The sequence below is a fragment of the Enoplosus armatus genome, chromosome 12 (assembly GCF_043641665.1).
Source record: "Enoplosus armatus isolate fEnoArm2 chromosome 12, fEnoArm2.hap1, whole genome shotgun sequence".
Lineage (NCBI taxonomy): Eukaryota > Metazoa > Chordata > Actinopteri > Centrarchiformes > Enoplosidae > Enoplosus > Enoplosus armatus.
This window is the reverse complement of record NC_092191.1, coordinates 23,534,186-23,548,168: the sequence shown is the minus strand read 5'-3', so window position 1 is coordinate 23,548,168 and position 13,983 is coordinate 23,534,186. Positions and strand designations below refer to the sequence as shown.

At 43.1% G+C, this 13,983-nt stretch overlaps 1 protein-coding gene across 1 annotated transcript in view; it reads left to right on the top strand.

Annotated features, from left to right (window-relative positions):
• Nucleotides 1–13,983, top strand: part of atp6v1ba (ATPase, H+ transporting, lysosomal, V1 subunit B, member a) — a 34,221-nt gene that overhangs the window by 19,393 nt on the left and 845 nt on the right. Inside the window, exons 7-14 of the mRNA XM_070915595.1 lie at nucleotides 2,131–2,232; nucleotides 4,319–4,416; nucleotides 4,738–4,861; nucleotides 8,294–8,444; nucleotides 9,109–9,191; nucleotides 10,251–10,355; nucleotides 10,525–10,654; nucleotides 13,780–13,925. Of these exons, the coding sequence (XP_070771696.1) occupies nucleotides 2,131–2,232; nucleotides 4,319–4,416; nucleotides 4,738–4,861; nucleotides 8,294–8,444; nucleotides 9,109–9,191; nucleotides 10,251–10,355; nucleotides 10,525–10,654; nucleotides 13,780–13,922 (936 nt within the window). The 3' untranslated portion in view covers nucleotides 13,923–13,925. The remainder of the gene's footprint in view (nucleotides 1–2,130; nucleotides 2,233–4,318; nucleotides 4,417–4,737; nucleotides 4,862–8,293; nucleotides 8,445–9,108; nucleotides 9,192–10,250; nucleotides 10,356–10,524; nucleotides 10,655–13,779; nucleotides 13,926–13,983) is intronic.

Genomic DNA, 13,983 nt, shown 5'->3' with positions numbered 1-13,983 from the left:
CACAGTTGAGGTTTCTTGACATGCCATTGGTTGTTTTTGATGCTCTTCAGCAAAAAAAAAAAAAAAGAGAGAATTTAGAAACCAATGTGGACCTCTGTGTTCTTCTTTTCACTCCTACAGTCCTTTTACGCGTCAGTGCTCAGGGACAAAATTTAATGGTATTACTGTCTGACAATGTTTGCCATTGTCAGACAGTAACAGCATTGTATTTCTTTGTGTTCTTTTGGGAGATGTTTTAAGAGACACTGAAACCTTATTTTTAAGTTATCATAGCCCCAAAAATATAGCACCTTGACACAGGGAACAAGACTATGTTTAAACTTTGAATTTGATGGAGTTTTATCTGCCCACCACTGGTTGTTTCCTGAAATGCAAGTAGAAATTTAAAGATGGAAGTGGGGACGTGCGGCCATCTCTATATACAGTCTATGACTTCACTTTACCCGAAAGCATGTGTGGAAGGCCGAGTTACAGCCATCGCTGTTAGAGGTAGCTTTATCTGAAATTCTTATGTTACAGTAAGTATGCACAAAATGAGCATTAATTAGCTCCATCTTAAGATTTAGTTGTGTTTCTCTAAGACAAATTTAAAACGTGGGGACGCCTTGGACATTACATAAGCTCTGGAGAAATTTAAAGAGAAAAATGAACTCATATTGACATTTTTGTGACTTTCCCAGCAGAAAGTAATATATTTATCAAGATTTTTTTCATATCAACTTTGAATCAAATGAGTAATGTGACGATACCGCTCACTGTGACGAACCCACAATGAGCCCGCCACTCTTCCGTCCCCTCAGCTCTTTTTTTAACTCACTGTTATGGTTCAGTCCCAGCGCCCTCTCATCGACCTAACCTCCAGCAGTCTGCTGTTTTTTCCAGTATAAAACCCAGACAAAGTTAGCGACTACCTAATGAGCTCAGGAGTTGGTAAAGACCAAAATAGAGCTAAAAGGAGAGTGAATACATTCATCAGGTGGACACAACTTCAGATCTATGCTAATGTTGCTCTGTGACGTTTGGATGTGTAGGTGGGTAATTGTTTGCTAACATGTTCATCATATATAAGGTGATAATATGACACCTCGCTCCAGTTAATGCAGCTTTAATATCAGTGATAGCCCATGCAACGAGGCTCCTGATGCTCCACTTAACCAGTATGATAGTGAAAAAGCACTAATCCGTTATAGCATCAGTTACTGTGTTTATGAGCGTAAATGCAGCCGTTGACCTGAATCCTGTACGTGCGCCTCTTTTAAAGTGCATGATCAAAAGGGTTCCGGCTGTAGACTCGGCCAAATGCCATCGGGTTGGTGTGAAAACTTGGCTCGTTATTTCGTTTCAAGCGCGTGTCACAAGAGGTCACAGCCATGCGGCGGTTTCCTCCGTGGGCCCAGGTCTGCCTGAACCCGGGGTGCACGGACAGGTCAGGCCGGATCAACACGCGGTGGCTGCGACATCATGTGATGAGCGTGAAATTTGTTTTCAGTAAAGATTGGTTGAGGTTTGTTGTATGATGAATATATTAAAGAGCTGAAGACTAGATCAGTTGTCTGTGTGACGCCTTTTTAACTGAATACTTTTTAAAGCGCAAGGCGATTCATTAGTTTTATTATTAACTAATTCCATGAAAAGACTCAATTGTAAATGCTAAATGGACTCAGCTCATAAAATATTTTATTAAAGAGTTATGGATCTATAGTATTTGGAGCAAGCAGCTTGTAAAAGTGTGTCGGATACATTTTAGTAGTATTTCATATATTGTGTTACTCACCCAGTTTCCAGGTTGTGTTGCATTAATTAGGCTCCCACTAAGAGTTAATTACGGACCCCCTATTGAATCTTTTTAAAGTTTTAATTATTTGTAACCTAAGGTGCTTGCAAATGTCGGAAGCTAAACCTAATTTGCTTTCAATTCGATTTGACAAGGGATTCAAAAGGAACTCGATACTGGATTCAGATTCAATACAACACTCCAACACGAGACAGGAGTGGAAACTTTAACATTCACGTTCTCTCCACAAATGCACATTGTTTCCTCAGGTTGACATTTATAGTATTCTTTATTATTATTTATTGTTTGTGTGTCGACCTCTTAACGTCTTACTGCATGTGTGTTCTCGCTCCCAGATTGCTGCACAGATCTGTCGCCAGGCTGGCCTGGTGCAGAAATCCAAAGATGTGATGGACTACAGCGCTGAGAACTTTGCCATTGTCTTCGCAGCCATGGGGGTAAGCAGACGAGCAGCATTCAGGCCCCCCCCCCCCCCCACATCCGTGACTCTAATCCCACTCTTAACCCTGACGTGTCACCCTGTCCTCTCTCTCCACACCCTTATTCACCAGGTGCCAGGTGATTTAACCTTTAAGTCCCTCTTGTTACTTCTGCACCTCTGAGCATACCCCACCCCCCCCCCTCCGGCCACGTAGACAGGTTACTAATTCAACAGGCCCTTTAAACGCTGTCAACCCGGCAGTATCAAGTTCTCTACACCTCAGCTGCTCCTCCTGTCTGCTGTAATGCCCCCGATTGTGACAGGTTGACCTCTAACACACACACACACACACACACACACACACACACTTGCTTCACTTGCTAGATGCTAATCCTTCCCTCTTCCACTTCTCCACCAATTCACATCCCATTGTGGTTACTCAAAGGAGTGTTAATAGGGATTTATACAAGTCAACGCATGGATATGCATTTTGAAAGGACAAATCAAAGGATGTAGTGCACACAGTAACAGCAGCTTTTGTGTGTACTTGGAGGAAAAGACCCCGATTGAGCCGAGTATTTTTTAAAACATTTTTATTTTGTTTCGGTCTTAATCCTGAGAGCAAAAATCTACAAGAGTTTCTTATTTTTAGTCAGCTTTTGACAAAAACTCATGGACACACGTTCGTTTGGTCTTTGTTAAAGGAAAACCATGAACATTTTGTCGTCATCTGGTTTTAGCCAAGACTAGGGATGCTAATTTAGAATTTTAATTTTAAAAATAGTCCTGCAACAAATGTTTTTTTTTTCTCAGGAAAGGGTTTATTTTTTTATATGTGCAGTAGCAGCACAAACAACAGCTGACACACATTGAATCCTCCAGCGCTGAGACCGCTGTATAGAACATGCAGTATGCGTAACAGCCTGGAGAAAAATATTTTAGAACTTATTGAAATAACAGGAGCCAGGCTTTTGCAATAGGCTAATTACTGATCGAAAGCAGCCGACTGGTTAACAAAACGGAAACTTGTCGTGGCATTTTTTAGATTTCAAAATAAACGGGCCAGGCCTCCCTCAGTCCTGACTCGTGGACAGCTTGCCTACTGGTTTTTATTCAGAAATAGCAAAGGGTCCACATGCTGGGGGGGTTAGTCTGGTTCTCTGTCTGTCGACTGTGAGATTACCCGCTCAGATGGTACCGACGTCCGGGAAACGCAGAGATAGCGCCACGGGAAGAACGTCCGAATACTTTTCCACTATTCAGGAAGACCCAATGACGGGGGGGGCCTATCTTTCATACAGGTGTCCACCTCTGCCTCTGGGTCATTAGCTTGATGAGGGGTGCTGTAGTCGTCTCCCAGGAGCAACACTGTGGCTATAAATTTATTTTTTTTTAACTGATAGTATCAATCGATCAAAATTCTTATTGTTGGTTAACGGTGAAATGGTTAATAATTAACACCACCGAGGCCAGTGATCGATTAGACTATCAATCGCAAAACATTACTCACCTTATGCCCGTATGTATGTACATTGAAAGAGCCATTGGTTGCTGTAATCATTTCCTTTGTGATGAGATCCCTTCATGGCATGTTTCCAATGGAGGAGATTGGGGGACAAAATCCGGTCCTCTTTTCATTGGAAAATTCAATTACAAAGTTCAGCTGACGCTAATATGAGGTTTCAGCAGTCGGAGTTAGTCAAATCAAGTTGGATTTGCATCAGGAAGGGATCTCTTTGTGGCCAATGTGGACCAGAGGAGCAATTAGTGATGGCAATAACTCTTGAAATTGACATACAGGCATGCGAGTATTGTTTCAAGACAGACTTGAAAAATATGTTTAAAGGCTTAAACGGCTTTTTAAAAGTTTTAAAATCCAGTATTTGTGTAACACCTCTGTCTGACAAAAAGCTGGTATTATAACACGGGGGGGTTTTCAAAGTCTGACAGTGACGAACTCGGGACAACTGGTCCCGCTGCTTTTTTTTGTAAGCCCACAGTTGTTTACATCACCACTAGCACCAATGGGACTTCATCCAGTATCTTTACCTCACGTCTCTCCCTGTGTGTGCCCCACCCCCACCGCACCCCCCCACATTCAGGTCAACATGGAAACTGCCCGCTTCTTCAAGTCTGATTTCGAGGAGAACGGCTCCATGGACAATGTCTGCCTTTTCCTGAACCTGGCCAACGACCCCACGTAAGGTTCAGTCAGGAAATGATCTCAAGGGAAAGCAGCGACTGTACCAGCCGACCACCAGTTTTTGTATGTTTTGCTCAGGCTGCATTCAGACCAAAAATCCGGCATTGCGCCGCACAGCTACGCGCTGATGGCCGAAACGTCGGATTTGCTCTGAATGCAGCCTTAGTTAGGCATTCTGAATGATGTTCGATACACAGGCTGTTAATGTTTATTGGCTTCATATTGCAAATGTAAAATGTATGACCAGTCTCTCAAATAGACCTCAAGTTGTTATGTGTACAGTAGAATAAATTTTTTTTTTTTTCTGTGACCAATCAGCATCGAGCGTATCATCACCCCTCGCCTGGCGCTGACTTCAGCAGAGTACCTGGCCTACCAGTGCGAGAAGCACGTCCTGGTCATCCTGACCGACATGAGCTCCTACGCCGAGGCTCTGAGAGAGGTATGACCCACCGCCTCGTCCGTCTTGGACTTACGGGTTGCGCTGTTCAAATTTCCACATGCACCATCTGACACATTTGTCTTAAGTTCTTGGTTGGAAATGGCTGAATGTCACTTCTGGACATGGTTAACGTAGGCCCTGCTGGTAAATAAAATAAATAAAAAGTAAAGTAGTAAGGGGACACTTGGTATGTAAACACTGTTGACTGTAAACTCTGTCCATTTAAGGCATTTACAGGAACACAAGGTCTGAGCTGTTAGGTCTTCTCACTTAAACACTCAATAGTTGAGCTGCTTGTTACCACTTTTACCACTTCTGAAAGGGTTAAAGGATAAGGCGTGTTTTTAAAAGATTTTTCTTAAAGCTACAGCAGGCAATATTATTGAATCAGACCTTAAAAGAGTAAACACAAAGGGGGGCGGGTGCTCACAGATGCACATTTCTTTAAAGGAGCCCTTCAGTTAGATATTGTTATGGACATGCAATGGTCAAAATGAGTTATTTCAACCGAAATTATAATTCAACACTGTAGTTTTAATCTCAACAAATCCCATGAAAAGACCAAAACCAACCAAGTGTGTTAGTCCACCCCTCAGTACTTTCTGACATCTGTACCTTGTCTATCTGTCTATCCCTTTAAAACATACTCACAGTAATATAGTTTCATTTCCTAAAAACAGCTGGACGCTAACCCTTTTTAGCAAACGTTACTCAGACAGGAGGAAGTAGTGCATTTGTTGGGTACTGTTTTAAGCGGCGCTCAAGTTAGTATTTCTGGCAGCAGGACTACTGTGTGTGTGTGTGTGTGTGTGTGTGTGTGTGTGTGTGTGTTCATGGTAATGAAGGGTTAGGGTTAGGGTTGGTTCACAGTCAGACAACAATGGAGCTCTATGGCACATAGGAAGAAGATATATATTAGGCTGTGTTTTTCAGATTTATTTATTTTTTTTGGTCAGTAAGAAGTAGAGTTTATCTGCCTTACTGTCACTGTTCTGTTATTTATTTTTTTATTTTTTTCAAATTAATGTACAATTACCACATATCCAGTGTATTCAGTCCTCTCTGGAAACTCCAGCAGCGGTTGAACACCAAACCGCGTGGCAGCGTGTTGGCATAACACGATGTAAATTCTCTGCAGCATTAGCACAAAGATGATAGACTCACTAAAATCTTGTGCTCCTCGCTGAAAGGGAGGATAATGTGTCCTTCATTCTTGTAGGAAATACTGTAACTTCATTATTGTCCGCTTGGCTTTAAAAGGAACCCCCCCCCCCCACCCCACCCCACCCCACAGCCCTCTCTTCTCGGCCCTCCTTTCTCCGAGGAGGCGACGAGTCAGGCCCTCTCGACTCACTCTCTTGTGCCTCTGTAATAATCCTTTTATGTTGTACAGTTTGCTGTCTCAATATGCTGGCAGCACAATGCAGGTTTTTTTAAATGGTTCATGTGCATATGTGTTCTCCCTTCTTGCATTTGCCGTCCATAACCTTGGCACATGTACGCAGAGCCCCAATAGCCAGGTAAGACTCAGGCAGCTTGATGGGTATTTCAGCGCGTACAAAGAACCAGGAGGACATTAACATTTATCTTCTGTTCCCATTCACGCGTGCGAAGGTTGAGTTTTGCATTGAATCAACAGTTCACAAGTGTTTAGCCTGCCCATCAACCTCTGGATCCAAGAATGAATGGGATGCATTTTCTTTCTCTCCTGCTCCGAATTCACTTGACTTTGGGACCAAGGATTTGCTTTTGGTCATTTTTGTGGAGGTCCTGAAAACAGAATGACAACATTTCCAACCAGCTGTTTGCCTCTTAGAGATACTGAAGTAGTTAGCATCACTTGACTCTCCAACAGGAAATGTTTTTTTTTTTTTTGTTGTTTTTATGAGGAAGAGTATATCCAAAAAATACACAGTAAAAAAATGTACGCACATGATATCACGCTTAAATAAAGAGTGTGTATCCTCACCAGTTGATCTGTTGAGCGTTGTTGGTGTATTGCAGGGTAGAGCTAGTTACAATAAGGGAACATGTAATGTCACTGTGTGACAATTTCAAACTGTATGTTTGACTTTTTACAATAGAAAAGAGCTTCTAGGATGAGGACTAACTAATAGCAAACATGATGCTATCTCACTTAAGGAGCCTGGCTGGAGTTTCTGGAGTGTAACCATCCCCAAAGCAAAGTAATAGCGGGACAGCGCTGCTAATGTTTCCCCCGAACTCAGGTCTGGCTACCGTGGGCCAGGTCATGTGCCATTCCTGAATAGGGTTTATTCTAACGTAACCTGTGATACAACCTGGATTCAAAAGGTTGAAACAAACCTCAACCTCCAAACCTGTTTGTGTACTTTGTGAGTATCACTCTTACAAGAGCCCTATGCACACTGCTTTTCATGTTGCTAAGCTATATTGGACATTTATTGGGATGGTTTTAGGGAATGGTTTCTTACCACAAACGGTTTCCCTCAGCTCTTTGGAATTTCTTAGCCAGATATATTTCCTCAGAATTTGGTGGAGACCAAAAACGGAGCTAAAAGGAGAGGGAAATATTGGGCTTACATTCATCAAGTGGATGAACACAAACCTGACCCCAAAGGAAAGCTAATGTTGCTCTGTGTCTGCTGGATTTGTAGTCCGACAATAAGTTTGCCTCAAAGCCAGAATAGGAAATGCAAGAACAGCGTTCAAACGCTTAAATAACATCTGGAAAGCAAAAAAACAAAAAAACAAACTAGCACTTAAAACCAAACTGAACCTTTTTCCATTCAAATCCATTCTGTTGTACGGATCCTACACGTGGAAAACTACCACCAACGCACTCGACAAACTGAAGACATTCATCAGCCGCTGCCTCCAGTGCCTCCTGGGAGTCTACTGGCCAGACACTTGTCACCAACACCAACCTGTGGGAACGCAACAAGCAAGAACCCATAGAACTTCAAATGAGGAGAAGGAAGTGGAGCTGGACAGGCCACATACTCGAAAAGGCAAAAATATCTGCTTTGACCGGTTGGGTTAGAGAGAGAGTTTAATAGTAACAGAACTACGACTAAACATAATAACTGTAGTGATGAGAGTCAGGCAGGCCCATGGCAGCAGCAGCACCCAGGCGTACCAGGACCACGATCCACAGCAACCTGCGAGACGAGAAAGCACAAAGAAACTCCAGGGAAGATATAAAGTTAGTAACATGCATTGGAGGGACATGAATGTGTAAAGATGGAGAGGGAGAGGAGGAAAGCTCAATGCATCATGGGAAGTGGATGGCCTACGTTCCTTAGGGAATACAAAGGCCTCATGTAGATGTAATAGTTTGCTGCCACAGGAATTTTAAGGGTGACTATATCCTCCCATATATTTTCAGCCTCTTCCAAGCAGCCAAATAATTCATTAATGCAGCTCATCCTTCTCACCGCTCTCCACCTGTAGGTCTCTGCTGCCCGAGAGGAGGTGCCCGGCCGCCGAGGCTTTCCCGGCTACATGTACACCGACCTGGCCACCATCTACGAACGCGCCGGCCGAGTGGAGGGCAGAAACGGCTCCATCACCCAGATCCCCATCCTCACCATGCCCAATGACGGTAAGAACAACAGCTTTCTATGCTTCTTGTCAGCTTCGAAGGGGGCACAGATGGGGATCATGAACATACAGTATGCATCTTCTGCATTCAAAGCAATGTGTTGTTTATGAATAGCTTCTTTTTTTTTCTACTCGTGTATCTGTTGGATGTTCTTGAGGTCATGCAGATTATACTCTTATCTTGTGGCCTTAAATATCTCTGGGCAAGTCATTGTTTGAATTACTGGAGTAGGGCATCTGGAATGGACTGAGGAGATATTTTTGATGCCTGCGGTTACCATAGCAACACATATGAAGAGCCTACTCCTATCTAGTTGAACAGGAGCACCCCCCCCTCCCCCCCCATTACAGCATCACAGGGAGGTGATTGTGTCGGCTTTTTACTAAACACTGCAGGTGCTCCCAAGGGCTCACAGGCTCTTGATTTAGAGTGAAGGTCTTGGGAAGCTAACAGAACATTCTATTTCTGTCCCACGTGTGACATCAATTTTAACGCCGAAAATCAGCGAGTGATTTTTGAATAGTAGATGCTCATCACTCATGAACGTAAACTCAACTGAGGCATTAGATGTAGCGTTTAAATGGGTCGCACTGCAATGTGTAACGTAACGAGATTGTTTGTTGGGTGTTGTTGTGATTTCATCAATGTTTGCGCCTCTTAACAGACATCACCCATCCAATTCCCGATCTGACTGGATACATCACAGAGGGTCAGGTCTACGTTGACAGACAGCTGCACAACAGACAGGTAATTCGTCAACCTCTCCTCTTTTTTTTTTTTCATCTAACCCAGGAAGTGAGTACCAGCTCTTTGTCCCAAGTTGGATGAACTTGGGACAAAGAGCTGGTACTCACTTCCTGGGTTAGATGGTCCCAGTACTGGTTTGTTTTCATGCGCATTCACATATGTAAATGAGGAATTACTACTTAGTCCTGGAGGAGCTCACTGGACCCGTGAAAGCCACGGGCCTTGAAAACAGAAACGGGCGGTTAGCAGATGGGGGGGTGGGGAGGAAAATGGCGACTGAAATGGTCGCCAGACTTATCCCAGCAGCCGACATCCGGTGAGTCAGACTAATTTTGCACAAGCCCAAAACTATGTTCCGTGTGAGAGTTGTGCACTGTGCCAGTCCAAACCCTCTGTCACCCTGACATAGTTGGGGAGAGAAAATAAAGTATTCTGGGTTGTGTGAATTTCTGAAACTAATCAGTCTAGGGCACAGTGTTTCCTAACTTCTGCACAATTTAACTCTTGGTCAAAGTGCAAAGTGTACCATTCATTATACCATAAAGCCTGTTAGCTCTTACTATTGTTGTTCCTCATTGAAAATGCCAACAGAGAGTGAAAAGAAGTGGATTGCAATACTCTGGGAGGGCTTATCTCCAAAGTATTTTAATATTTACGCACTAGGCCTTGCATGGCCTGGCCCCTGCATATATATGCATATATATATATATATATATATATATATCAGATCTGCTGATTCTGTGGTTTGTTTTAAGCAGGCTGCTGAAAGCTCATTTCTATAGGTTAGGTTAAGTTAGGTCATGCATGTGTATCTGTGTATTTTACCCTATATGTGAAGCTCTTTTGTAACTGTGTGGGTTTTTTTTTTTTTAAGTACTATATGGATAAAATTATTATTATTATTATTATAAACCCTAAATGGACCTGTCCTGTAAAACTGTTCCTGCCATTACATTGTTTGAGTAACCTCTATAGTTACAATAAAACAGTTTTATCTCAGCAGAGTTCACGCTTTGTGTTGACAAGACATCAGACAATTTCCTACTTTCTGTCTTTCAGATCTACCCACCCATCAATGTGTTGCCCTCGCTGTCCCGTCTGATGAAGTCAGCCATCGGTGAGGGGATGACCAGGAAGGACCATGCTGATGTCTCTAACCAGCTGGTAACAAAACGTGCCTTTTTTAATAATGGATCCTGTAACCTGGACGTAACGTGTTTCCCTCTGAATAATGTCTGAATTTGATAAATGACCAAAAGCATTGACCAGGATAATATATGGACTGATGTCTGCCACCATACCTGTTGACGTGAATGCCTCTCCTTGCCTCCAGTATGCCTGTTATGCCATTGGTAAGGACGTCCAGGCTATGAAGGCTGTGGTGGGAGAAGAGGCCCTGACCTCTGATGATCTGCTCTACCTGGAGTTCCTGCAGAAGTTTGAGAAGAACTTCATTGCTCAGGGTAAGAAGATGCCAAAGGAGCAACTCGCACATTTTCAACCTTAGGCAGCCAGTCCCTCCCATTCATTTTGAATGAGGGGTAGTGCGTTTAAGTTGAGACGGATTCAACTTTTTGGAGAAACGCAACCCGACGCCACGCCAACATGATTGGACGGCAATCAGACGCCCCCTGAGAAGAGCCTTGTTTACCCTTTACCGAAAGTAAACCCTTTACCGGGTTCTTCTTCTACTCGTTTGTTGTTTAGAGGCAGTTGGTAAACTGCTTGTAAGTGCATTACCGCCACCCTCTGGATTGGGGGGGGGGGGGGGGGGGGGGTTAAGTTCACAACATGACATCACACAAATGGGCCATGTAGTGTCACCCCGCCGCACAACCCTGCCCTAATTGCCGAATGAAACCACATACGGAACCATGTAAAGTGGTGGTCTGAAATAACAAGGAAACGAACCAACGGTAGGAACAGTGCTTGAGAGTATTGTTGCTTAGTATATTGCTTTGGGGGAGAAAAAAAAAATGGTGGTTTGAAGTGGCATTCGTATTTCTGAGAATTTCTGAGTTTACATTCGTCCCTGGAAAATATTGATCTGTGTGCACTCCTTCTTTGTCACTGAAGCATACCTGACCGTTTCTTTCCATCTTTCTTTTCTTCAACGTGACTAAACAAAGCTCAGTGTTCAATCGTCCGGGTAGATACTGTACATGCGGAGCTGTATTTCCTCTTTTGAGCGCTGATGGATTCCACAGGAGAATAGTCATCATAGCAAGACGAGATGGGAAATGGAGAAAGAAATATTTTTAGATTTCTTTTTTTTTTTTTTCTTTCTTCCAACTCACAGCAACAATATCCTAACAACAAATTCAGCACAACAACCTCTTGTTAGAAACAAGTCGGAGTCCAGAGCAGAAATTAATTTGGGACTTTATCACGGGGGGGGGTCAAGGGCTTTAAAAACTTTTGTTACTGGAAACCGCTAGCTTAGCTCTGTTCAAAATTGAAGTTATTAAAGGGTACTGCTGATTCCCGTCTCTAGCCAGGGCAGCTTTATTTGAATAGCTCCTTTCAAACACAAAAAGGCAATCCAAAGTGCTTTATGTAGAGCAAAGAAATGCATTAGAACAACATGTGAGGACACAATAAAAAGCTGTATAGAATAATATCAGAATTAAACTAAAATTCAAATATACAAAAAACAGTTGTTCCTTTTAAAACACATCTCGCACATGTCTGGAAAGCAATAGTTCGCAAAGACTTCTTTTACTACTGTACTGTAAGACACTATTGGAACTTCCGCAAAATATAAGTATATACTGTATGTGAGGAAATATTAGCTGAATAGCATGATGTTATCAGCTCAACAAAAAAGTGAGTCAATTAAACGGGCCTCCCTCAGCTCTAAGGAGCTTTTTTAGCCTATTTTAGGTCATTGTTTTGGTTTTACAGCCTTTAATGACCTCATTTTTACGGCAACAGTAAGCAGCTCTGCTTTTTTATTTTTTTAAATTAAACCTTCCTTATTTTTTCTCTTAACAGAAAATGAAGAGAAAATATAAGAGACATTTAAGAGAATGTTGCAGCATGAGGCCCAATATGTCGATGTTGTGTTCACAACAAGTGGTCAAAAATTCAAACACTGCAGCTTTTAACACTGAATTTCTTGGTATCTCTTTCCTCGCGGTCCATTTTTCGCTTGATTCAATTCAATTCAATTCTATTTATATAGCGCCAAGTCACAGCAAAAGTCATCTCATGACACTTTACAAATAGAGCAGGTCTAGACCGACTCTTTATGATGTTATTACAGAGACCCAACAGTTTCCACCATGAGCGAGCACTCTGGCGACAGTGGCAGGGAACAACTTCCTTTGAAGAAGCAGAAACCTTGAGCAGAACCAGACTCTAGGTGGGGGGGGGGGGGTCATCTGCTTTGACCGGTTGGATTGGAGACAAACAGACAGACAGAGATGTATGGCAGCACTAGCAGTAGCCATAGCAGCTATAATTATAATAATAATAGAAATATGACTGATAATAGCAGTTACAGCTGTTAATAGCTGAGATTAATGATAGCAATAACAGCTTTAATAGTAACAGAATTACGACTAATAATAATAACTGTAGTGATGAGAGTCAGGCAGGCCCATGGCAGCAGCAGCCAGGCGTACCAGGACCACGATCCACAGGAACCAGCACAAAGAAACTCTGGGGGAAGATATAAAGTTAGTAACATGCATTGGAGGGACATGAATGTGTAAAGATGGAGAGGGAGAGGAGGAAAGCTCAGTGCATCATGGGAAGTCTCCCCAGCATTCTAGGCCTATAGCAGCATAACTAGGGGGCTGGACCTGAGCCAGCCCTTAACTATAAGCGTTATCATACAGAGAAATGTTTGTTTGGTTCATTTTGAATGCAACCACAGCCAAAGAAAAACCTTGGGGCTTTCTTAGAAATGTATTTGAAATTGTGCTTGTGTGACCAAGTGTCACAAGTCACAATGACCAAGTGTCATATATGGAGACATCGGGGTCACTTTGGGGACAGTAGATTGTATTTCCTCATCTGCTCGTCAGTGCATCATGGGAAGTCCCCCAGCAGTCTAGGCCTATAGCAGCATAACTAGGGGGCTGGTCCCGGCAGGCCTGAGCTTGGAGCTTGGCTAACTGATGAGGTTCTTCTGGCTTGATTGATAGATAAAACTGGGTATCGTCCGTATAGGAATGAAAGTTTATGGAGTGTTTTCTAATGATATCTCCTAAAGGAGGCATATATAAGGTGAACAGTATTGGTCCAAGCACAGAACCTTGTGGAACTCCATGACTGACTTTGGCGTACGTGGAGGATTCATCGTTAACGTGTACAAACTGAGATCTCTGTAGTAGGATGTGATGGTCAGTGGTGTCGAATGCAGCACTAAGGTCTAACAAAACAAGTACAGAGACAAGTCCTTTGTCTGATGCAATTAGAAGGCCATTTGTAACTTTCACCAGTGCCGTCTCGTCTCTGTGCTATGATGAGCTTGATGTGATGTACAGTAGACAATATGTGTGTGTGTGTGTGTGTGTGTGTGTTGGGCACATGAATGAGACGGCCCCAGTTGATACTATCTTTGGCTGTCCGTCTCCCTCAGGCCCATACGACAACAGGACAGTGTATGAAACCCTGGACATCGGCTGGCAGCTGCTGCGAATCTTCCCCAAGGAGATGCTCAAGAGGATTCCTCAGAGCACCCTGGCAGAGTTTTACCCCAGGGAGTCTGCCGCCCGTCACTGAAAGGTGCACTAAGGAAACGCTCTGCTTCTAGCCCCACTCACCTTTCTACCCACCATCCTCC